The sequence below is a fragment of the Phoenix dactylifera genome, chromosome 5 (genome assembly GCF_051530095.1).
Source record: "Phoenix dactylifera cultivar Ajwa chromosome 5, Ajwa_hap1_PhDact_Kaust_v1.1, whole genome shotgun sequence".
In the NCBI taxonomy this organism is placed as follows: domain Eukaryota; kingdom Viridiplantae; phylum Streptophyta; class Magnoliopsida; order Arecales; family Arecaceae; genus Phoenix; species Phoenix dactylifera.
This window is the reverse complement of record NC_143194.1, coordinates 2747996-2774600: the sequence shown is the minus strand read 5'-3', so window position 1 is coordinate 2774600 and position 26605 is coordinate 2747996. Positions and strand designations below refer to the sequence as shown.

General features: G+C 38.1%; 1 protein-coding gene across 3 annotated transcripts; it reads left to right on the top strand.

The window, feature by feature from the left end:
- The first annotated feature begins 4070 nt into the window (after positions 1–4070).
- ALDH7B4 (aldehyde dehydrogenase 7B4) lies at positions 4071–25628 on the top strand. Of its 3 annotated transcripts, XM_088721356.1 has the most exons (16): positions 4101–4421; positions 4560–4646; positions 4737–4838; positions 5327–5458; positions 6077–6149; positions 7489–7511; positions 7617–7680; positions 9460–9505; positions 14391–14571; positions 18406–18582; positions 18674–18838; positions 21131–21271; positions 21429–21526; positions 23636–23785; positions 25162–25227; positions 25317–25628. In XM_088721356.1, exons 3-15 carry the CDS (start codon positions 4824–4826, stop codon positions 25214–25216), a joined length of 1320 nt encoding a protein of 439 aa, XP_088577482.1. In that variant the 5' UTR covers positions 4101–4421; positions 4560–4646; positions 4737–4823; the 3' UTR covers positions 25217–25227; positions 25317–25628. The 3 variants fall into 3 exon arrangements, with proteins under 3 accessions (XP_008792864.3, XP_088577482.1, XP_026661326.3); XM_008794642.5 differs by lacking the exon at positions 4737–4838 and having other exon boundaries at positions 4071–4421; XM_026805525.3 differs by lacking the exon at positions 4101–4421 and having other exon boundaries at positions 4741–4838.
- The last annotated feature ends 977 nt before the right edge of the window (positions 25629–26605 follow it).

Here is a 26605-nt window from a genome sequence, read left to right as displayed (position 1 = left end):
TATCGCCCACACCATCCGCACTTCTCTGGATCCAACCGACGACTGTCGTCGAATCACCCTCTAATACTAAGCACATGCAAGCAAGGTGCATCGGACATAACTCAAGCCGGACCTGGCTGCCCTCAACTCTGCATCCGAAACCGAAGTGTCGAAGATCTGGCAACCCCTAACTACAATCACCTTGGAGTTCGGCCCTCTGATGATGAATTCCGCCCCTTTCCTGCTCCCGCCATCCAGTACACATCCATCGAAATTAAGCTTGAGGAAACTTGGGGGTGGGGGCTTCCATGTGAAGAACACCATACGAAACACTCCATGAGCGGAAGAGGAGCCCCAGGTGTCCGGAGCTATCAAGGGTCCATCCGACAAATGCGACTGAATATCCTCAGCTGCCTGGCTCCAAGCCTGCTCAACCACAAGCTGGGGGGGGACAGCTCTCGTCAAACGTCCAGGCACTCTTAGATAGCCAGATTTGATATGCCATATAGGTCACCACTGAGGCCGCCTGCCTAGAGTGTAGAGATGGTGGCTATTGGTCGAAAAATTTTATTGAACAGTTAGTGTCCTCACCACTGTGGCCTTCACTCACTATTGTTCACTATGGCTACTACCACTTGTAATTGCGATTGCTTTATCGCCATGACGGCCTCTTGCTAGAGTTAAAAGGCTCATCCCCACCAAGGAAAGAAGAAGAAAAGGGGGAGGAAAAAGAGGAGGAAGGGAGAGAAATCCACACCATCAATGACCAGATCCAACTAGTGATGGCAGGATTTGGCCATTGGCAGTGTTGAAAGCCAGACAGAGGGAAGAAGAAGAGGGGGGAGGGAGAGGGAGGGAGGGAGGGAGGGAGGGAGAGAGAGAGAGAGAGAGAGAGAGAGAGGAAGAGGAAGAGAGAGCGAGAAAGGAAGAAAAAGAGGGGAGCCAGCGGTTGGCCATTGGAAAAGGTGAGAGTTGAGGGGTTGGCAACTAAAGTCTCAAGGGTGGAAAAAAATTTCTCAAGATTTTAAGGTATCGTAGTCTATTATATGAAGAAATTATATTTTGCATCATACACGATGCCAATCATATATCTTAATTTCTATAGGCCTCATATATCATGCGCTCTTCAACGGCCATCCCACGCTCGTCACATAATAGACCTTCTCCAAATTATATTCGACTATAACCTCAATTCTCAATTTTCTTGTGGCAAGTCTTTCTCAATTACCTCTTCTTGATGTGCAACTGGCGCCATTGGATCATAATCCTTCCGCATGTTGTCAATCTTAAAATCTAGAAAAGGACCATCCTTATTAGTTTTTAATACATTTCAAAAAAAGAGAGAGAAACATTTAGCTCTTAGATAATATAAAAGATCTATAAGTATGTCTAAAATTGGTAGAAGATAGGTCTGAATACGATGCTGCAAAGTAGTGCTTTATGATTATAATTCTGTTACTCCATATTCATTTAATGCTCATGTATTTTGAGATAGTTATCTATCACTTCTTTTTTTGCAGGATGGTCTGAAAAATTTTAAAAAAAGAATATTTAGGAATTGAGAGGAACATATGTTAACAATATATATCTATGTATGGTAGGTCACCCAGTACACATCCTTTTTTTCCGAGGAAAATCAAATAAATTTCTACATTTTTTTTGAAAATAAGAGAGAAATAAAAGTTCAAAAAATTAGAAGTGATGAAAATTGATTAGTATTCTCCTCTCTTTTTTTCTTCTTTCTCTTCTCTTTTCTTCTCCTTCTCCTTCTCCTCCTTTTCTTTCCTCTTCTTCCTGAATCTCTTTTTTTTTTTGAAATTTTATATCCCCAAATCTCATCCCTTTTCTTCTCAAAAATTTCATAATGCAAAATAAATATTTTTTTCTTCTCCTCTTCCTCCTATCCTCTAATTTCTTTTTTTTTTGGTATTTCATACCATAGCAAAAAATTATTTTGTTTTTCCAAATGTTCATCAGGGAAAGAGACAATTTTTTTAGCTCTCCTCTTCTTTTTCTTCTCCTTCCTTCTTCCTCTTCCTCCTACCCTCCTCCTTCCTTTTTTTTTTCTTTTTCTTCCCAACAGAAATATGAAAAAAAACTCATCCCTTTTTCTTTCTTTCATACTGCAAGGAAAAATAGAACATTTTTTTCGAATCCTCATTGATGATAAAAAAAAAGATTTTTTTTTGACTCCTCTTTCTTTTCTTCCGGTTTCTTCTTTCTCTTTTTTCTTATTTTTGTGCTTCTTTCCGACGTCAACGAAAGAAAAAACACACACTTCTCTTCTTTTCTTCTTTTCTTCTTTTCTTCTTTTCTTTCCCTTCTTCTTCCTATCAAATCCTACAGTTTAGAGAACTCTTCATGTTCGTTGTCCCCTACCTCCCTCTTTTCTGTTTTTTCTACTCCCTCTTAGGATGTGGAAGGCTACGACGACGGGCAACAACTGATCATTGACAATTTTTTTTCTAGCCCTTCCTTGGAGGTGGATGACTGCTACAACCGGCAACAACCCTTGGTTGTTGCCAAAAAAATGCGAAGAATGGCAACAAGCCAACTACCATAGTTCCACATCTGGACCCGACTGCCACTTGGCTCCGCGTCCAGACACATCAATCTAATTGAGTTATTCACTTAATCTCTAAGATGAGTATGTTCCTCTCTCGGCTAGATCCATAATTAATTAAATCTTTTTTTACCTTTTTTTAAAAAATCTTGCTAATAAATTTGGGGGGGGGGGGGGGTGATTTGTGAAACTTTTCTTTTCCTTTTTTGAATCTATCAGCAAATCTGGAATAGAAGTTTTTTTTGGAATAAGTTATTTCTATCTAAAGCATTTTTTATACAGATCTTTGTATATGCATCATGTTAGCTAATTTTTCTCCAAAAAAAAATAGCTCTTTCTGATAATATTTTAGAAAATAGAAAAAGTTATTTTTTTAAAAAAATCTTCTTCACATGTCTGAGATTTTTCCCCCACATGGCAGCCACATGCTGATGTGGTTTGCCTAGGGACTCGAGAGGAGAGCAAATTTCCATGCCTGAGTGCCCCTTTATAGAGGCTTTCTTTTGCACTCCTTTTTTTTCTTATGTAGAGCTTTCCTCATCATGTGGGATGTAGAAGGAGGCTACTATCCGGCAGCACCCCAATATATATATATATATATATATATATATATATATGTATATATATATATATATATATGTATATATATATATATATATATATATATGTATATATATATATATATATATATGTATATATATATATATATATGTATGTATGTATGTATCTATACACACACACATACATATATATATATATACACACACACACACACATATATATATATACATATATACATATATATGTATATATATGTATATATGTATATGTATAGATGTATGTATATATATAGATAGATAGATATATATATATGTATATATACGTACGTATATGGATATATATATATACACAAACATATATATGCATATATGTATATACCTCTCTCTCTCTCTCTCTCATGATATATATATATATATATATATATATATATATATATATATATATATATATATATATATATATATATATATATATATATATATATATCAGGAGAGAGAGAAAGATAGAGAGTATTAATTGGAAGGTTAAGAGGGTGAATTAATGTGGAATTGTAAAAAAACATAAAATACTCTTAAGAGTCATAAAAAATAAAAGTATTTTTTATCTAATAAAAAATAGGTAGATTGATAACCTACCATAATAGAGAGTAGATTATCAATCCCCATCATTATTATTATTTTTTTCTGATCCAACGGTATATATATATATATATCAGGAGAGAGAGAAAGAGAGAGAGTATTAATTGGAAGGTTAAGAGGGTGAGTTAATGTGGAATTGTAAAAAAAACATAAAATACTCTTAAGTGTCATAAAAAATAAGATTATTTTTTATCTAATAAAAAATAAGTAGATTGATAACTTATCATAATAGGGAGGAGATTATCGATCCCCATTATTATTATTATTTTTTTTGACCGGTATGTGACCGTGGGCTGGACACGCCTGGCCCGCAGGCGTTCTTTGATCGCCTTTTTAACGGATAGAATAGATTATTAGTCACCTCCGCACACTTTCGTCTCTCCCCTTCCCTCCCGGCCCAACCCCACCTCCTCTCTCTCTCCCCCTCTCCCCCCTCCATCCTCTTTTCGATCTTCTCCCGTATCCTTGGACTTCACTTCTCCTTCTCTGTCCTCTAAAAATCAAAATCTTTGCTTTGGCTGGATCGATCGATCTATCGATCGATGGGGGTGTTCTCGAAACGGGAGTATCAGTTTCTCTCCGAGCTCGGCCTCGGTCCTCGCAACCCCGGCTGCTGCGTGAATGGCTCGTGGAAAGGCAGCGGCCCCGTGGTCGCCTCCCACAACCCCGCCAACAACCAGGCCAGCTCTCGATCCCTCTCTTTCTCTCTCCGGGATGATCGGATCAAGATCCCTGTGAATCTTGATCCTTCTCTATTCGAGCCATTTGTTTGGTTTATATGTATAATGGGGGCTCGGATCTTTGGTTTCTTGATGTAGGTCATTGCCGAGGTGGTGGAGGCATCGATGCAAGAGTACGAGACGGGGATGCAGGCTTGCATGGATGCTGCCAAGATATGGATGCAGGTTAGGTGCTTTCCATTGATCTATTTCTTTACACTTCAGAAAATCTTCCCGTGTTTCATAGGTTTTGATCGATTTTCTCGATTACGATAGACAGGCTGATTAGCGAAAGCGGGGGAAAAAAAAACACCCATAGATGGCCAGGACGACAGCCGGTGGGAAAGCATTTGTGAATCATAGATGGATTCTAGCGGTGTAAATGTCCATGTCTTGTCTGATGGAAAATGATATCTTGATTGATTTAATAAGTTGACACCGATGATTTGAAAATTCCTTTTAATTATTTTTTCTAATCAGTAATTGCCGGTGTTGCGGCATCTCTTCTTTGTAATTTGAAGAGCCATCTCTCTCTTTCTCTTTCAGAGGCACACAAACACCCACACATACATTCATTCTCTCTCACACACAAATCGCTTGTGGGTTCCTTTCTTTTTCTCAGAAAAAGGAAGCTTTTAAAGAATTAATGATGTCACTATAATTAGTTTTACTGTGGATTTTTATGGCTGGAAGCTTTATAGGCTTGGCTTTCCTATACCGGTAGCTCTACTGATTCTTCTAGTTATATCTTAGTTTTCACTATCAAAAGGGATTTCATCTGGTAAAGATCACCCGCAATATATCTTTTATGTAATGCATCAGTTATCAGGTTAGTTGCTAATGTGCTCTATCAAATACTTCCCCAGATTTCAGCTCCAAAGAGGGGAGAAATTGTTCGACAAATTGGTGAAGCATTGAGAGCAAAACTCCAACTTCTTGGTAGGCTTGTGTCACTTGAGATGGGAAAAATACTTCCTGAAGGGATAGGGGAAGTTCAGGTAAGAATCTTATAAATGCTAATAACTTTTGAACTCTTAGTTTGTCTGGCATTGCTACCTGAAGAGAAAACTAGTACTGCATCTGCTATGATATCTTATCTTTTATTTCTTTTTTAAAATATTATTCTATAGTCTCATACATTAATTGGATCAAGTTTGGTATAATTTTTATTTGTTATAGTGCTTCGTTTATTAATCACGAAAATGCTTCTTTTCTTTTTCTTCCTTCCTTCCTTCTCCCCACATTATTTTTTATACTTACAAGTCTATTTGATATGTATTAAATAAAGACATGCCGTTGGAGATGCTCACATACAATTCATGGGAAATTGTTAGTTACCCTTTTGGTAATTAGGCACATACACATGAAGATGAGTAAACAGTATTATCTTTTTCTTTTCTAGTGTACCAAAAAGAAACAACAAATCATGTTTCTTTACGTTTCAGATACTGATATCACAAGAAATGTGGACATCATATTATAATGCAAATCTTTGAGATGACCTAAATAGGCTAATAGAATTCACTACATTGAAATGCTGATTAGTTATGTTCAATTGTAATGGTGACAATGGCTTCATTTCCTCCAGCTTACTATTTTAATTAATTTATTTTCAGGAAGTCATTGACATGTGTGATTATGCTGTTGGGTTAAGCCGTCAGCTAAATGGATCAATCATACCATCCGAACGTGAGATCGTATTTCCTACTTTTATTTGATTAGTTAAAAGATACACATTTGCATCATGCCTATGTGAATATTTTGGCTTGTATAAAATGTTTCATTTTACTCTTCTGTTTGATGGCTTTTAAGAAAGCCAAATGATTAGAAGACAAAACAGTTAATTTGTCTCACTAGTTATGATATGATTAGTGTTCAACTCCCTGATTTATAGATCTATCATGGGTGTACCGTTATTGGCAATTCTCTATACGCAAAACTTGTTAGCACTCCACTGGTGTTTACTTTAAAATATCGCGAACTCATTTAATTGCATATTCTTAGGACACATTCGTTGATTTAATTCATTGTCCTCTAGAGGAGAGTGACCTAGCATCTAACTTGTCATGAACTTTCACCATTATTTGTTGTTGGCATTTCAAATGAGTTGGCCTATTTGAATATTTTAGCTTTTATAAAATGTTTCATTTTAGTCTTCTGTTTGATGGCTTTTAAGAAAGCCAAATTTATTAGAAAACAAAACAGTGAATTTGTCTCACTAGTTATGATATGATTAGTGTTCAACTCCCTGATTTATAGATCTGTCATGGGGGCACCGTTATTTGGCAATTCTCTATATGCAAAACTAGTTAGTACTCCACTGGTGTTTACTATTTAAAATGTCATGAACTCATTTAATTGCATATTCTTAGGACACATTCGTTGATTTAATTCATTGTCCTCTAGAGGAGGGTGACCTAGCATCTAACTTATCATGAACTTTCACCATTATTTGTTGTTGGCATTTCAAATGAGTTGGCATTTTTTTGTTAAAAGATGTGTTTTCAATGTTTATAGGTGTGCACTGAACACAAAATTTACAAATAGACAACTGATCCACCTAAATTTACAAATATTATTTTAGTGCACTTACATTTACAGAGGCATTGTTGAGAATTCAAGCCACATGCTTGTAAATCCCTGGAATCCAAGGGAGCCATGGTGGGGATTCGAGAGGGGGAGGGAGCTGCAGCGTGGGATGGGTGAGAGAGAGAGAGAGAGAGAGAGAGAGAGGGGGGGGGGGCGCAGAGGATTAGCAATATGAAATAACTCATTGCAATAATATGTGGCAAATAGCTGAAATGCGATGGCCATTTTGTCAAGGATTATAGTTAATTATTAATCACATCTTCAAGTCTTTGATCACGACCTTGAGAATTATCTCAACAAGCCATCGAAATACTTATAAGGCATCTTTAATGTGCTGTCATCTAGTATTGTGCTGTCATTTTTCTTCGTAATCTGTTTGAATATTTTCCTTTTAGGGTTTGGTTGTTAAGCAGTTCTCTTGTCTTCATCATTTTTCCAGGTCCGAATCATATGATGATGGAGGTGGGGAGTATGCTAGTGCTTTTGGACTGGCATTGTTAATTCTCTGTTCACCAGATGACAATATATGACTATGTGATATTCATGATTGTTGGGTACATTCTTCAGGTGTGGAATCCTCTTGGAGTAGTAGGTGTCATTACAGCTTTCAACTTTCCTTGTGCAGTCCTTGGTAAGTTTGTACATGTTTACCTTTTACAAGTGCCGATACTTTGATTGTTTTAAAATAGGGAAGTAGGGTTGTCTTTTTAAACTAAATTTTATGGAATATAATGTCTAAGAGGGATGATGTGGATTTTGGAGACTAGTCTTATTCATTAGGAAACCTTGTATGACGAGGTTTGCAGTCACGGTACCGGACCCCGTACTGGTACCATGTTGATACAGTATTGATGTCTGGTAGGGGAGTCAGTTCGGTACTAGTATGGTATGGTATATCCGGTACAAGATGGTACATATTGGTATGGGAACCCTATTTTGTGATTTGACAATTTGGTGACACCGACAATTTTAAACCAATGCAGAAGCGATGGCTTTGGTTTCTAGTCCATATGCATAGACTTTTGAAGCTTCATGGTTATTCCGATACAAAATATTGGATGCTATCATCAATATTTCAATATTTCAAAGCAATTCAAGTTCACAATTGGCATTTCCCCTGGGTTCTAGCTTTAGACACTTAGACCAACATATTGAACAAGATCCTTCATGTGGTAATGTGGCACCCATGGCTTAAAATACTGAGGCACAGGCCTGTACCAGTCTCTGACTGGTATGATAAGTATTGCTCTTGCAAACTGACACAGGGTACCAGCTAGCATGGAATGCTCCCTATAGCGGTAGCTACCAAGTGGTGCACCCTCTTTGCCTACTAGTACTCGAATTCATGGTTGCACTTGCTATAAATAATTAAATAGAATCTTGTTAATCACTATTTCAATAATTTAATCTGACTTGTTCCTTTACAGAGGAAAAAGAGACTGTTTTAGGCTAGGTAACATGAGATGGTTGGTTTGAATCATGATTGACCCCACCTTTCTGCTTGTCTGGCATATATACTTTGATTTGCCAGTAACAGCTTAATTATTGATTTTCATTGTTTTTTATCCAGGGTTCAGGCCATTGTAATAGTTCAGATGCACATGTTTAACTTCAATAAATACAAAATTCTAACCAAATAACTGGATGAGACATGTACAAATAGATTGAAAGAAGTGAAAGAACATTGGGACATCCTCATAAGATTAGATTGTCATGTCATTCATTCTAGTGCTGGAAATTCTTTCTGGTATAATACCTTGCACTTTGAATCTATATGAAATTTATTGATATAAGCGTTTTCCAAGGAATTAGATGAAACTTGCCACCTTAAGCTTGTAGATAAGTATTTGTGCACATATGGTTGCTTACTTATTCTCCTTTTATATGATTGAGTGACATCATGCTTGGTGAATAGTATAAGATCCATATAAAAGTCTTAATGCTATGTGGGGCCTTAAAATTTGTTGAGAGTCCAGCAACATCTATCTTGCATGCATTAGTCCACTATTACGAATGCATGAGTTAGATACAGGCAAGTCATATTTCAACATTGACTCTGACTGGTTATTATTCCTGTCTTTTACCTATTGGAATACGAGTTTCAAAAGAAAAAAATTGAAGAAGTTTTCTGGAGCGCCACCAAGATTTGGTGTTTATCTAGTATGTAGTAATATAAGTTTATTGAATTTTTTGTACTTGTTATACATGCTTTAAAGTTCATGATGATTATTTCCTTATGTTTCTTCAGCACATTTTATATTATTTCTGCTTTCTTTAAATTGCTCTTTTCTATTTTACTTGAGGTGTACTAAGTGCCCTAATGTAAGCAACTTTTCAGCATGTGATACAGTTTGTTGGCAATATTTTTAATCTGCCATAACTATTTTTTCTGAAAAATTTGGTGTTATAGGTTGGAACGCCTGCATTGCACTAGTCTGTGGAAACTGTGTTGTTTGGTGAGTTATTGAACCTTCTCTGCAGTAATGTATTGCCCTGGCCTAGCACTGATTTTATTATGTATCAGTCTTAGTAACTAAAACCGCTTTCTTTCTGAATTAACAAGTGATGTAGTTTAAAGTATAACCTGTTCTGTATGTTGTGTGGATATATTTGCTTTTTGTTGCTGTAAGTGCTGATCTCTGATATTTCTGTACTTGATATTTAAGCTCTTGCCTGATTTAATTGGACAAAGCACTGTCTTTTAACTTTGTTCATGTTAAATAACTACTTTGGCGTACCTTATTTCATTTAGTTGTTGCAGGATTATGCCCATGATTAGTTTCATCAGAGGGAAGGTTCATGTCATAATTGTCCCAATTTTCTATCTCATCATTCAGTTTTAGTGATACAGCCGGTGAGCCTTGCTCCTGTTCTACTGGAAGGCATCATCTGCAATGTTAATCGTCTTCTGATCTTTCATATGAAACAGGATGGTCTATGGATTTAATGTCATTGGTTATATTGTGTGCTTCTGATATTTCATATCATGATAAGGCTCTAACATATAATTCAATTTGTATGTTCTCTTTTACCAATATTATAATAATTCTACATCTCAGCTCATATTTTACAATTGGAAAGTTAAGGCACTGGAAGAAAGATCATCCAGACAATCTTGTTAATTGTCTGATTGCCTAACTCAAGTATGGAAAAATACTTGTTTACTTTCTCCGAGTTCTGACCCATTCATAACATTATGTTATGCTTCTATGATGATAAGTCAGTTGTCTTAATTTGTGGTTGGCTGGTTCCTCCCATCAATAGAATAATCAATTTTACACGAGGTTAAGACACTGAGAACAACTTTTTGAATGAATGTACAATCATTAAGGGCTTGAATCAAATATATGCAGACAATAAGGATTGCAACCCTCTTACCGTGATGCAGCACCAAGGGTTGGATGCATAGAACCCATTGAGATAACGGCATATAAACTTTTTACGGTGTAGAGGAGGTTACAAGCAACATGTGAACCATGAGTTTCCCTTAGCATATAAAGGAGGCTATAAGCATCTTCTAGCTTTTTTAAGGGGAAAAACACCCTCTAGCTTACAGTGGATCTTAAAAATTAAAGTTTGTCGCAAGAAAGACCGAGTATTTAGTGGATGCATATTTACAGTGACAGGATATAGCTGTTTACAATCCATGGTCCCAAGGTTGGAGGAACAGGTACCGGGCATCGTACCGGTTCTCCGGTGGGATGACTTGGTACGGGCTATGCCGGGCCTATACCGAGAAAGATTATCGGTACTGTGGGAGAGAGAAAAAGAGAAGGGGGAGAGATGCCGACGGAGGGCCACGGGGGGGCCGGCGGAGGCTGCAGTCGGTTTCTCTGTTTCGAACGAAACAGAAGTCCAGCCATGGTTAAAATATTTTAGGATTTTTAAGTGAAGTCGGCAAATCGCTTAATTTCGAAATTTTTAAGTGAAGTCGGCGCGCGATTTGCTGACTTCACTTAAAAATTTCGAAATTTTTTAGCCATGGCCGGACCTCTGTTTCATTCGAAACAGGAGAACAAGCTGCGACGTCGCCTGCCGCGGCCACCACCGGCCCCCCGCGGCCTTCGCTGGCCCTCCGCCGGCATCCGCTTCCTCTCCCTCCCTCCCCTGCTCGCTCTCTCTTTTCTTCTCCTTCTCCGGCTCCGGCAATAGGTCTCGTTTCTGTTGCTGGAACCATACCGGTGAGCCACTGATACAGCTTAAGTCGGTCGGAACGGTCCGGTTCGGGACGGTTCCGCCAACCTTGCATGGTCCCTTGATCAAACATATAAAAGTTATATCTTGTAATTTTTAGTTTTAATATGGTAAGAATAGGATGAGGCTTCAACCAAGCTTGAAACTTACTCACAATCAGCTTTACATGTAAATGCTTGACCCAGCTTTCTTAGCTGTCAGGACCTGACTCAACATAGGCAACTGAAGCATGTTGGCAGGTCTTGGCCCCACTGATATGTCATCTCGTACATGTAAATGTTAGCAGAAAAAATGCAGACACACTATCTTATAAGTGTCTTATGACTTAGGTCTCCATTGGTGAGAAGCATTCATAAAAGTCTCAAAGAACAAGTAAAATATACAAATACAAATCTTAATTACAAAAACAGCCAATTCTTATCTTTCACTTAATTACAAACCAAATTTTCTATCCCCAAAAAAATGACAAAATATTTATTTGAATTTGGCCCAAGATATTGCTCAACTCTATCCCTCCAAATTGACACTTTCCTCCTCAACCACCACTACCTCAGTCACTTCCTAATGTGCTTAGTTTCCAACTTGTCATCATCTCTATATGGTACCTCTCTCATAGCTAACCTTTCAGCACCTTCTTTGGCCTTGCTAGCTCCCCATTCCTTAAACTCCCATGCTATCCCCTTATATCTCTGTTCAGAGCCCTTCTGTCTCTGATCTTTGTTGCGCTCTTTCTTGCAAGCTTGGATTGATTCGATGTATCCTAGGCTACTGTAAGTATTTTCCTTCCTAATGGTGTTGCAATATACCAATCAAAAGAAAAAAAGAAAGAAAGAAAACTAACTTGCAAGATGCATTTACAGACTTTGCTGTGTTCGTGAGCCTTAGACTATTGGCTCTCACTACGGGCATGCTGTTGCAATGCCCACCCTAAAGCCCTCTCATGTTGTAATTGTTAGTTGGATCTAAGAAGTGGAATAATGGAGGTTTGTGCCAAACACTCAATTGGTGCCTTGTCCTTGTCAAAGGGTAGTTTGAAAAGGCATTGGCTATGTGGGTCCTGGCCTCCGCATGTATGGACTTGTAGACATCATCTTGGTGTGGGGCTCAGTTGGAGCTTCAGATTTTGTTGATAGCATCTAAGTTCTTGAATGAGTTATTGACATTGATCCGGGTGATTTATTGCTGGGGAAAGGTGGAGAGAAACCTTTGAAAGCGGTCATGCAATTCATGCTTTTCTTGGTGACACATTGAAAGGGGATTTAGGATTGTTTTCTCCTCTTTAAAAGAATGGCTGCCATTCAGCTTTTTTACAGTATCCCAGTCTAATAATTTGATGAATCATGATTACTGGATTGCTGGTTTTGCAGTTTTCTGAGTTCAGGTTGATGAGTTTGGAGGTATATACTGCTAATAGATTGTATTGGGCATAGAAAGAAGAGTCTTTATAATACTCTAATTGCAATTGCCCTTGAGAACTTCTTGTGGTTTTGTTTGGATCATTGGATGTTTTAAGCTCCTATTGGATGTTTAAGTGGAAGGTGTGTTTGTCCACCACTATGGATGATTCCTTATCTTCAACATTTAATTATTTTGTTCCATGTGAAGCTGCAATGACGATCATGTAATAATAGGTGAGTGCTGAGAGTGTTGCTTCAACTTCATATGGGCATCTTGGCTGAACAATTTCCACTGAAAACTCAAATTGATTACTTTCAACCTTTTGCTCATATTAAATGAGTAAATACGTTTAACAATATGCATATCCAACTTCCAAATTTTGGAGTTGTCAAAAGTAATATCATAGATTTGGATTCTTGTCACTAACATGTTATCTTAGTCATTAGATAATAACAAGTCAAGATCTTATGATTGAGTGCAGTAAATACAAAGGAGGTCTAGCAGGCAATGGGGGCCTCTGAATTTTTTTATTTAGGTTGGAACTTGGATATGTGGATGGTGAGACCTCAATAAACTTGGATCACAGTTTTGAGTAACTATGGAGACAAACCTCATTCCATTTTGGATGTAAATTAAAAATTTTCAAAAAGACTTAGTGTTTCAAAGTAAAATGACCCTCAATAGGCATGGTTGCAGATTTATAAAGTCTATTATGGATTAACACTTACTTGAAACTATTTCTTGAGTATTATAAGTTTTTCTTTGGATAGGCTTTTCTGGGAAGAATTCTTATCTGAAAAAAGTGAAAACTTGGTTCTAATAAAACTATAGATCAACATCCACAATCTTGGTATTGGGTACCATACCTATACCTTATCGGTTCGGTACGGTACAATACGCATCTTGTACTAAAACATCATTCTAACTAAGGATCGCCAAACCGGTATCGGTAGGCGTACCGGTTGGCCACCAGACCGGTTTGGTACCGGTTCAGGCTGGTACAAACCGGTACCACTGGTTCAGCTTGGTTCACGCATTCAAAAGTCCAAATCGGTACGGACCTGTTCGGGCCAGTATGGTTCGGCCGGTTCAGGCTGGTACGGGCCAGTACTGCCCGGTACCATTTTTTAACGCCAAACTAGAGTACGGGCTGAACTGACTGGTACGGGCCGGTTCAGCATTCTTTGATTCTAACCATTTTTCTTACTTTTTATCTCGGTATGCCTTGATACAGGTTGTTACACGCCTCGATACACCTCAGTATATCTCAGTACGGGTCTGGTATGGATCCGAACTTGAGTTTTGTACATGTTCCCACCCAGCATGGTACAACACGCCCTATATCAGATGGCACGGGGCGATACGGCTAACCATGCTAGAGATATAATATGGGCTTGAACTATAGGTTTTCTCAAGGGATAACAATTTTTATAGTCTTGATAAATAAATGTCGAAAATTTCTCAATGCATATTTCAAGATATACTCTTAACCATAAATGACTTACCTAATAACCTACTATTTTTAATGTGGGTTAGGAAAATGATTAAGTTGCAAAAAATTAAAACTGCTATTATCTTGATGAAAATGGAAAACCATATTGTTACCTGGTTCTTGTGGATTTTATAATAGTTATCTTAACTCCTTGTATTGCCATGCTCATAAAACAAGATGCTGCCTTTATTTCTGTTGTAATTTGAAAAATTAAACAGTAATGCTTTGATTAATGATGCCACTTTCGTGCAATGCAGGAAAGGTGCACCAACAACCCCATTAATAACGATTGCAATGACTGAAATAGTTGCTGGAGTTTTGAAGAAGAACGATTTGCCAGGTGCAATTTTCACAGCATTTTGTGGAGGCGCTGAAATTGGTCAAGCAATAGCTTGTGATACGAGGATACCACTTGTCTCATTTACTGGAAGTACAAAGGTACTATTGCAAGCTGGCATTCTTTCTTCTGGAAAAATCTATAATATTCCTTAAATTTTAATATATTCTAACTTCCATTCTAATAAGTAATAATAAAAGCACTCCTAGAGTTTTGCAGTGTCTAGAAAAACATTTTTGCTGATTTACTAGCTTGCATGGATTTGGCTTAATTCAGTAATCAAGCATCAAACAATGGCATTGATCAGTGTTTGCTTTTCAGAGTCTTCTTCGTTGACAGTAGGCCAGTATCATCTATAAAACATGTAGAGCCTGAATATTTCTAGTTTATGATGCAGGTAAAACTTATTTACTGGTATGAAGAATATGTATAGAAGAGCTTGGTTGCTTATAGGAATATATTATGGACCATATATATGAGGAAGTGTTTCCTCTTCAGACATTGTCTTTGGAAAACATGTGTTGGAAATCAAGTTGCTTTGTTTTTCGAGAAAATAATAAACAATTAAACAACATGGGTGGAAATGCCATTTGTAGCACTATCTTTATTTTTTTATTTTTTTTTATTTTTTCTAGAAGACAACTTATGAAATTCTATGTGTACAAATAATTTAACCTTATTCTCTATATGTTGGGCAGTTTTTCAACTCTTACCGTTCACGCATCATTTCCCACCATAGTGCTTATCTGTAATTGCATTTTTTTTACATTGCATTACCTATAAGAAATATTCTGGCTGTTATGAAGGGGAAAAAGAAAGAAGCACTGTGAGCCACTGAGCCACTCATCAGTGCATCTGACTCTTAAACTAAAAGTGAATGAAAGGCAGAAACAAGAGAGAAGGTTTACAATAGACCATGCCTTGCTGCTCAGCATCCCAATTTTATCTGCTTTTGTCGACTGGGTCAATTGGTCCTTCCTCTCTAGGTAAATAACCTATCTGGCAAATACTTCTTGTTGTGATTCAGCCATTTATCAGATACTTCCTCCTCTTGAATGAGTCGCAGACATTGCACATGTAGTAACATTATCACCCGTCAACGGCATCACATGTGCCTGTAAATTGCACAGCTGTCCATCAAATACTGTTGGACTTGTCTATTGCATGTGCTTCCTACATTTCAATTGTTGATGTGATCAGATATATCCATCCTTGTTGGTTGATTGGATGCATGCCAAAATATTTTCGTCCTTTTGATTGGTTCATGGGATAAGTTGCTTCCTCTTGAATAATTCTCATGTTAGCTTGCATCATATGTGTTGGTAGAATTTCATCAAGTAATGGGGCTTCATTATTTGATGAAGCTATAGGCACTCATGAAATCGTGCGCCTGACATAATAACGAACACCTCATGTCTAAGGTAAGTTGATGGGTTCTTGACCATCCATCAAATATGTTTTTCTCTTGTTTTATTGATGAAAGACAAAATAAACTTTGAATTGGACATTGGTAATCATGTGTCAAGCATAGCGACACTTTGCCATTTAGTGGGATCTCATTATCTAGCAGTTGCATTCGTCCATCTTATATTCTTCCACCTGATTAGCTGATGAAATTATAGTTGTTTGTCAGATCTCTTTCTCATGACTCATTCATGTGTTATAATGCATCATGTGCCAAGATCCTTTGATGGTGATGTGATTTCATTGTATGGTGGGTTCACAATCACATATTACATAGCAAGGTACGTGGTACCGACCGAACCGACGTACTAGTGGGGATCGAAATTGGTTCGGTACCGGTTGGAACCAGTACTGGTTCGAAAAAAAAAGAAAAAGAAAGAAAACGTGCGGACGCGCACGCGTCCACGTTATGCTAAATGCCACTCTATAGCATTAAAAGCCTATGCGGGCTGCCCCGCATGCTCGCCACGCAGGGAACTGCGCGCGTGCGGTTCCCTGCGCATGGACACGCGGTTCGTATTGCATGGAACGCTCGCAGGCGCGAGTCGGGGATGCGTTTCCCCACTCGCACCTGCGCCTCCGCGCGAGGGCGCACTGCCCCGCATGCGGGCGCTATTCGCCCGGCCTCTCTTTTTTTTTTCTTTTTTTTCCTTCTCTTTTTCTTTCCGAGCCGTTCTCTTTTCTTTCCATCTCTCCTTCTCTCTTCTTCTCTCTTTCCCCCTTGTCTCGCGAGCAAGGGAGGTCTTCTTCCCCGTGAGGTGCTCAGAAGGAAGAAAGAGGCCCAGTAGTCTTCTTCCCCATAAGAGAGGTCTTCTTCTCCCCTTCAACAGGTAGTCTTCTCCTCTTTCTCTTCTTCTTCCTCTTCTTCCTCGTCTTCTTCCTCTTCTTTCTTCCTCTTCTTTCCTCTTCTTCTTCCCCGTGTGTATCGGTGAGAACCGCACCGGCTCGCACCAGTACGGGCAAGAAACCGAATTGTATGGTTGTACCATATCGGTGCTGGCTGGTACCAGTATGGTACAGGCTGAACCAGTCACTTCTGACCGGTTCAGTAGACCTTGTTACATAGTCTTTCTCTTGATTAATTGATGGCTTCTCGGATGTCCATCAATATCCTTTTTTGAATCAGTCAGGTGCATTTGATGTGACACATGCTAATAGCCATTAGCAGAATCTTTACTAGCAAACTTTATTTATGCATAGTTACAAGGTTTGGGGTCTCGATATTGAACTTTAAACTTATACTTTACTGGTACAATTTTCGTTGGTATTGCACACTCCTTTAAGATTCACAGTCTGCTGTTGGAGATGTCACAACAACTATACCATGGGTTAGTGTGGGGGCTAATTAGGCCCTAGTACCATAATAGTACCATTTTGGGTTGGTACGTACTCCTCCTATCAGCTTGGATGACTTGGTACCAAAAACCTTTTCTACAGCTTTTGGCTGCCTGGTTTATATGTTTCCTTCATCTATTGATTACTCATATTGATCATCTTCCTTTATAAGAGTTGCTCATATTAGTGATGCGAACAATTTTAGTGAGATAGAATACATCAAGTCAACGGCATTTCTAGCAAGGATCCCTGTGCCAGTACCGGTTGCCTGGTGCCCCGTGCCATTCCGTGTCGGGTCCGTACTGACATAGCAGAGAGTGCAGGAGAGGAGAATGGGAGAGAGGAAAAAAGAAAGAGAAGGGGGAGGGAGGGAGAGGAAGGGAGAGAGAGGGAGAGGGGGGGAGGCGGTTGGCCAAAGGATGTCGGAGAGGGGTGGAGGAGGGGCTCTGCCCTTCGGTTCTCTTGTTTCATTCAAAACATGGCGCCCCCTTTTTATCTTGAAGAAAGTAAGTGAAGTTGGCAAGCTTATTTCATTTGAAACAGGGGAACCGAAGGGCGAAGCCCTTCCTCCTCTCCTTCATGTCCCTTCCCGTCCCTCCACGGCCCTCCGCCAGCATCCTCCGACCATTCACCTCCCCCTCTCCCTCCCTTCCTCCCTTTTCCACTCCCTCCCCCCTCTTTGCCTCTCTCTTGTTCTCCCTCTCCCCCGCTTTCGCGGGTATCTCGGACAAAGGGGCAGAATTGTGCCGGTCCGCCCCCAGTACGATATAACATGATCCGTGTCGGGCGGTTCAGAGCGGCACAACGAACCTTGATTTCGAGTATTCTGATCCCTGTCTTCAATAGATCATTTTGACATGTTTCTGTAAATAAAAGTTTGTTTTGTTTCTTTATATATATTTATATGCTGCAGTCACTTTTCTTTATTGTTTACGGTGAAGATTTTGATGGTATGTTCATTTTCATTTTTTGATTGAGCAGCACAATCAATTCTATTTTGTTACACTTGTTCTGCACTGTCTTCTTTGTTTACAGTAAGATTTTGACAGTATGCTCGTCTAATTATTTTAGTTGAGCAGGGGAACCAATTATTTTTTATGATAATACATCTCATACTGCCACATCTTTAAATACAGGTTGGTCTTGCAGTTCAACAGAAAGTTTATGAGAGATTTGGTAAATGTCTGCTTGAACTTAGTGGAAATAATGCTATAATTGTCATGGACGATGCCGACATCCAGCTTGCTGTTCGTTCTGTTCTGTTTGCTGCTGTTGGTACAGCTGGACAACGCTGCACTACATGTCGTAGGCTGGTAAAATTATAATGCCCCTGTATATTATTATCTTTTAGTGGCTGCACATGTCCAATCTTTGCTAAATCTGGTCTCTTCCCTTTGGATACAGCTTCTTCATGAACGTATATATCAAACTGTACTTGATCAACTGGTGGAGGTATACAAACAAGTGAAAATTGGGGATCCATTAGAGAAAGGCACCTTACTGGGGCCGTTACATACTCCTGCTTCAAAGGAGAACTTTATGAAAGGCATTGAAGTGATCAAAGCTCAGGTTGGTTTCGTCTCTTATATTTGGCTACAGAGCTATGCCGTTCTTTTTGTTATCAAATTCTTTGTCAAAGTATTGTGCTGATGGCTTGAGTGGATATGTTCTAATTTCTCACTGCACAGTATGTTTTATCCAGAATTATTCCTGATTGAGTCATTCAAACAATTTCCAATTACTTATGGCTAACATGACAATAACTTTACCAAAACTATATGTTAAAGTGCATTTAGTTTCTATCAAATATCCATGTCTCAGCTATGTAAACATGAATGTCAAATAATTTCTAGGTGAAACTCTATGGAACATTTTACTGCCACAGCTACCTCAATGTTGCAATTTAGCTGGTCAACTAAGAAAGTTCTCTACTTAAAAAATATTTAATATATTTTTTATATATTTATCTATTTCCATTCTTTAAATTTGGTGCTTTTATGTGTTTTCATTTAAGCTTCTTTCATTATGCTCATATGTTTCAAGCGCTTGACATGAATCATATTTTACATGAAATGAGAAGCACTGTATGCAGTCAATATTTACATACACCATTTGGCTTGCAAGTTCTGCTCATGCGTGGCTTAGATGCAGAACCTTTTGCAACTACAAATCCAAAAACTTGCTCTATCTAGGGCATAATGGACAAATAATAGCTTATATAAAAAATATGGATTAAAATAAACAAAATCATTTACAGTATTTTTCCAAGCATGATGAATTACTGTTAGATAGCACTAATTCTTGACTTGGGGCCCAGAAGACTTAGATGACTTGGAAAACTAAACCAAGCCATAAGGAAATGTACGAAATTTGTCCAGTTTTTGGATTTAACAAATCCCTTGTTCTCTCTAAATTCTTGAAAGTTGCTTGTTTCTTTTGACAAATTTTAATAGATTTCCACGTTGGTTCTTTGTCTCTAAGAGGTCATGATCTTACTGGCATTCAGTTGTCAAGAGGGGGAATATGAACTTCAGACTGGTCATGTGCGTTGCCACAGTCAGCTTATGCTTTTAGACCAAATTATTTAAAAGCTTCATCTACCGTTGGAGGGAAGCATCTTTTTGTATCTATTATCCTATATTTCTAGCGGCACTATTTGTGCGCCTTGTTATAGCATGCTTTTATTTTAAAAAGATAGTCTATAAACTAAGATGGTTGCAGATTTGCCTAGGTGCAATGGGAAGGTTGCTTCACTGTGAACTAAGTGTCGCAGGTTCGAAATACGGAAGCAGCCTCTCTGCATGCAGGGGTAAGGCTGTGTATATTTGACCCTCTCCAAACTCTGCAGTTGTGGGAGCCATGTGCACTAGACTGTCCTTTTTCTCAGTCTATAAACTAAGATGGTAGCAGATTTGCATGATATTCTTCCACTGCTTACTCCAATTATAATCTTCAAATAAACAAATTTTCACTAGTCTCATGGCCTGAAAAAAATGACATTCCATAATGCCCATGGCTTGGTTACCTGATGGTTCTTTGGAAAAGTACCCAAAATGGTATTCGACCATGTCTGAAAATTCTTCGTCTCTATAGCCCCCAAGCTGTAGGCTTCAGATGGATGGTTTAATACATGAGGCTAATGGCATGAAAAAATGTCATTTACCTTGCTTAACTTATGTATTCATCACAGTATGAGCTAAATCTTAGTTTGCTTCTTGAAATTTTTGGAATGCATCGTAGACCTTGGATTGTCCATCCTTGTAGCAGTTGAGAGCAGAGACTGATGTCTGATTATAGTGTCCATGTCCTTGCTTTGGAGCCATGAGGTCATGGTAGCACAAGGTATATTTTTACTGCACTGTTTTGTAAACATATTTATTCATTATGCATAACAGAGTGTCCCATTATTTGGGCGTCATTGTCTTCATTGAAGAGATGACATGCTCTTATATGTAATTTTATTTTTCATAGGTCCATGCTATCTTCTAATGTTCATTAAATGTCCCATATTTATTTCCATAAGAATAGCTTATCTGGCTAATTAGTATCTTTAAAGACAGAAATCACCATCCAGCTTCTACTGGCTTTTTCTTATATGGACTTGTTAATAAAATTATGTACTTGCTTATAGGAAGGTTATATTAGAGTTTAAACTTGAAAACCTTTATAAAATTTCTTGCTCTCTTGTGCTCTCTTGTTCACTGGCAAATATTTGCTTACCAACTCTAATATGGTGAATAAAAATTAATCGCGATAGAAATCTGAAATAATCATCTGTCAGATGAAAAGATACTTTTGTCTCAAATTTTATTTTTCCATGACCGTTCATTTTGATTCCACTTTGTACCAAAATCTGTGCAGGGAGGAAAGATTCTTACTGGAGGATCTGTCATAGAATCTGTGGGAAACTTTGTGCAACCAACTATTGTTGAGATTTCTCCAAGTGCACAAGTTGTTAAAGAGGAGTTGTTTGGTCCTGTCCTATATGTGATGAAGTTTCAGGTAGAAAATTTGCATTTTACCTCTCAACTATAATTTGCTTTGCTTTTTTAAACTCCTCTTTCATGTATTCTCATCCAGTTCTGACTATAATCAAATGAACTCTTCATGTGACCACCAACCAACTCTGAGTTCTTTGAATGCTCTCCACTTCATGCAGACTCTAAAAGAAGCAATTGAAATAAACAACTCCGTACGTCAAGGGTTAAGCAGCTCTATATTCACACGCCGACCAGAAGTTATTTTTAAGTGGATTGGGTAAGTTCCAGTATCAGTTTATGGGAAATGTTGGAATCTGCAGAACCCTAGCTTCTTTTAACACAGAGTTTGATGCTCAATAAGCATTGGTTTAATAATACAATTCTGTTTAAATGATTTTGTTGCTAGTAATTGGATAATGGAAGATCACGCTTAAAAGAAATATGGTTGATCTTGCTAGCTTATAGTCATATGCCTGTGTCTTTTTATTTTATTTTTATTTTCTCAGGAGTTGGCCAATATAGGAAATCCAAGATAACACGGAGAGATGACCTACATGGGATGCACAGCTTATATCTTGCGACTTTGTATATAGAACACAAAGCCCCAAGTGACAATATTCATTCACTTTATTATATTATACTCTAACCTCAAGTGACAATATTTTGTGTGTAAAATGGACAATGACCTTCATTGTAAAAAGAATTTTGGACAATGACCTTCATTGAAAAAAGAATTTACAAGGACAGAGCCCAAAGCCCCAAATGAGGGAAACCACCCAACACAGACAACAAAAGGTTGAGCAACTGATGGAGGTGGTCTAGAGACAACCCTAACATCATTGGGCAACATTAACATCTAATCTCATCAGCCAAAATGGACCAAATGCAGTAGACAATAGGGGCATCAAGAAAATAGCATGTTTGACACAAATCCTCCCACAATGAGAGCGGCAACACAGTCAAAACCAAGAAAACGAGCACAACAATGATAGGGCATCCTAAACCTACAACAAACAGACTGGCCTAAACTCTCAACCAGCAATTCAAAATTCAAACTAGAGTCCAAGTGCGTCTGGAGCCACAATCCCCAACTCCGTGAGTCGTGTGCAGAAACTGTCATCCCATCCAATCTAGCAGAGGTAGAACCATACCTGAATACCATCATCTTAAGTTCAATTGGCTAGGAAGTAAGATACTAGTTTTGAAACCAATAATGAAGGGAGGTGGAAAAACCATACCTGAATACTATCATCATCTTAACTTCAATTGTCGCCACTATTACTTGCCCTTAAAAGAAAATAAAACACCAAAAAATGAAAGAAGAAAGGGAAGAAGAGAGGAGAGAAAGTAGAGAGAGAGATGGATAAGGAAGAAAAAGAAAGAAAGGAAAAAGGAAACGATAGGGAGGGGCGGCCGACCAAGATCTGACTGCCGGCTAGCCAAATCTAACTGCTGGCCAACCTTCCATGGCAGCTGAATGCTGGGATAGGCAAAGAAGGGAGGATGAATAAGGAAGAAAAGGAGGGAGAAAATGGAGAGGGAAGAGGGGAGAAAAAAAGGAATGGAGGTGAAGAGAGGAGGCAGGAGAAGAGAAGAGGGGAAGGAAGGCCGCGAGCCTGCCACTGGCAAACAGCATGCTAGGAGGAGGGACTAGAGGAGAAAAAAGGGGGCACTACAAGAATACTAGAGCTCCTCTCTAGATAAAAGCTAGAGAGAGAAGCTCGAGAAAATAAGGTGGCTAAATATTTTATCAGTGCAAGCCCTTCCACATATTGTTAGTTTCTTTTCTTTTGTCTATCCATCTTTTGAGAACTTATTTAGTAGGTCTCTTATATCCACCCTTCCTCCTATTCTTTTCCAATTATTCGTTGGTTGGATATTCCATCTAGCATTTATTTGGTATACTACTTAACGCTTTCTCCAATAAATTCTCAAATCTCTGGATATACCAAAGTGGCTTGTTTGCTTAGATGGAGCTTTTTATTAGTTATTCTAGAATTTCATTTCATATTTAAAAATTAATTGGAAAGGACAAATTGGGAACACATTTGGTCAAGTCAAAGTTCTTGTGGTGCTTCAGTTCCATATGCAGGTAAGATCATGATAATGGATGTATCTTCCATGGTGGTAGTATTAATACTCTTCTCGCAGGGGCTTAGTAATCTGTATTTATGATATCTTTTGTATAAATTCACTATATGGTTAACCTTAGAACTTATTTGATGTGTACCTGCATGATCGCATGCATGCGTGCTTGGTTAATGTATAATATTTCTGTCCAATAATCTGTTTTCTCCTCTGGTTGTCCTATTGGTTTGATTATTCATATAATACTTTCTAAGGTTACATTTTGGAGCATGTTTATATGTTTGATTGTTGTATGCAGGCCACATGGCAGTGACTGTGGGATAGTGAATGTAAATATACCTACCAATGGTGCTGAAATTGGCGGAGCTTTTGGTGGTGAAAAGGCCACTGGTGGTGGCCGAGAAGCAGGAAGTGATTCCTGGAAGCAGTACATGCGGCGTGCCACTTGGTAAGTTTTTCATGCTTAGCAACAGAACTCAATTTCAGGCCTTTGTCAGTTTATATCTGATAAATTTATTTGCTTGATGGCCTTGCACACAAATTCAAAATTGGAACCTTGAGGATTCTGCTGCAAATGATGTTTTGGATCCACATCTGAAGTGTATTAAAATATATACTGCATAAGAAGAGGCTTGCATGAGACCTATGAGAGCACCGAACAAGCATGATTTGGATTGTTTTTAAATGATATTGCTCACTCTATTTGATCCCATAATCCAAAATCTAAAACCTAATGCAATTAAACTTTATGTAGATAAAGAAATATTGTTTCAGTTTGGTCAATGTGCTTTATCTGCTCTCAAGAGATTTGTTTATGGAAGATGCCAGCTAGTCTGCCCGTAAAGTCTCATGGGGATTGTGAGAGACCTGAAATCAAATCCTGCCTTCGTAAAAGGCAGGGTGTTTTAGGGGTTTTGGGGTGTGCTATCATCCTTCGTGTTGCCTGAACTTTGAAGGTTCTCATCCTTTCAAAATTGTGGTCCTACCCTTGGATTGACTGCAAATTAACGTTTAGGCACTGTGAACCATGCAAACCGCAGCCCTTATTTTCTGTCCATGGTCCTCTCTCTACACAAAAATGTGTATGAGACAGGAATGACTATGAAGCATAACTTTGTGTAAGAACAAGGTAAATTGTGCACCAGGGTGGAAAACAAAATTTGGAAAAAGTCAAATCACAAAATGGCAGCCAAATAAAGGACTTGGAATCACGTTGCAGACAAAGAGAAGGAGAAGCTCTAACAAAGCAACTCCTTGAGACTTTCTTTCACCTTGAAGGGATTGTTGCAAACTAATAAGCAATATTAAATGTTTGTAATTGGGAAAGGTTTTTGAGAGTATCTGCACCTTTTAGCCTTATTTCTTTTGGTCCAATGACGTATTTATCAGTAAAAAGAGAATATTATGCATGAAAAGCTTGTCGAATTTGAATAGAAGTAGGATTTAAGTGAGGGTTTCCAGCAGGTTAACTTTCACTTATCTAGACTGAATTATCTTGAAACCAAACAGCACTTAATGTTCTTGGAAAGATTGCAGTGTCTTCCGTGATTGCTGTCTTTTATAGTTGGTCAATAAGAAACATACTGAAAATAGTGCAGGAATATGAGATATGATTTGTAACCACTTTGATTCTTCAATAAAAAAAAGATTCTCAATCACTTTTGCTACTGATTCTATATAAGTTCTTTCTGTTTGTAGCCTCTCCTCGATGCCCTTTTTTTTACTTGGAGCACTGACTTGTTTTCTATTCTCTCTTTATGTATCGAATTGAAGTCCATTTGATTGCCTAATGTATTGATCTGATTAGCATTTGTTGTCTTATAGCACAATCAACTATGGGAGTGAATTGCCTCTAGCGCAAGGAATAAATTTTGGCTAGTTTCTAACATGGTGAGTCTTCTCTTGTTTCCTTGTCTTTTATTTTTTTTGAAGGGTGTTTCCTTGTCTTTTCAAATGCTTAATCCTTGTCTTTTCTTCAGGTATTCTCTTATCTTTTTGCTTTCACCTGGAAGAAGTATTTCAGTTTCAGTTGTCAGATCAAACTTCTTCTTTTCAACTGCAGCAAAATCTCCATTATATATGTAAAGCTTTGATGCTGAAACTGGGATTGATAAAATAGCATCAAAACCCATAAATAAGAAGTTTAGTTTTCTGCTGGCAGTACCCTTGCTCTAGATTACCACCTCTTGCGCCAGTTGTTTGACAGCCTTCTTAGCTGTTACCAAGTGAATTCATTAATGTTTTTCTGTTGCTGGGTGCACGGGACTAGTGTCAAGCTTCCTAATTCTAAATTGTGAATCTGCGATCCTTTTGCTTGTGTGCCTGAGAAATTATGGGCGTCATGGAGGGATAAGCTCTAGTTTATCAGTCTCTTTTATATCATTTAAAACGATACAATCTTACAGTCTACGTCAGGCAGGCAGTATCTCTCACTTTTGATACGTCAATACCTACCTGCTCCAGATTAAAGAATACACAAGTTAGGGCGTTTTCTGTTGCTTGCTTTAAAATTAAAAAAGAGGTTTAAGTTGTCCAAAATTTCAACCCTCTAGGGAAGCCAGAAATCTTCATACTAAAGAGGTTTGAGTGTGTACAAAAAAAAAAAAGAAAGAAAAGGAGGTTTAAGTCTCTTTTATTTGAAATTAAATATAAGCTGAAAATCAATCTTCACATGCCTGCAATGTGAGGCCCCTCGTCCAAAAGAAGAAGAAAAACCAAAGGCAGCTTAAGCTCTGCCTCCATTTCTAGGTGTTATGGGCATGAATCATGGTCATCATCACAGCCATGCAAAAGGCATGCATGCACATTCTACTTAAACCGTTAGTGGGCTCCCATGCTCTTAGATCAATCATCGACATGGTATGTTTGAAATGCTATCTTTGTTAATAAAAGCAGCAGCATACGGAACAGCATACGCTGTGGTCAGTACTTAAAACTATGCATGGTGAGCATTTATGAAATTAAGAGCTTGATGCTGAGGTATATTTTATTAATTTAACCCCAAGACAGAATATCATAATAGCGACCAAAACGATGCATGGGAAGCAAATGGATTCAAAAACTATAGTAACATCCACTCAATTTTAAAAAGTTTTAAATAGACACTGGCTTCCAAAGTTGAGATAGGGTGAAAAATATCCAAAGTTGAAGGCGTGTCACGATAATTTTTAACAATAAAAACACGCACGAGATTGGCGGCGCTACTGGTTCAATCCATACTCACCACAAAAACGTAAAAAATTTTTATATATATATATATATATATTTT

What these genes read in the sequence shown, in the direction of transcription:
- ALDH7B4 (XM_008794642.5), top strand. Translation starts at nt 4,284, where the DNA reads ATGGGGGTGTTCTCGAAACGGGAGTATCAGTTTCTCTCCGAGCTCGGC. An exon ending in TTGAAGTGATCAAAGCTCAG is followed by an intron (nt 18,839 to 21,130) that starts GTTGGTTTCGTC and finishes AAATCTGTGCAG; the next exon opens with GGAGGAAAGATTCTTACTGG. An exon ending in GTTATTTTTAAGTGGATTGG is followed by an intron (nt 21,527 to 23,635) that starts GTAAGTTCCAGT and finishes TGTTGTATGCAG; the next exon opens with GCCACATGGCAGTGACTGTG.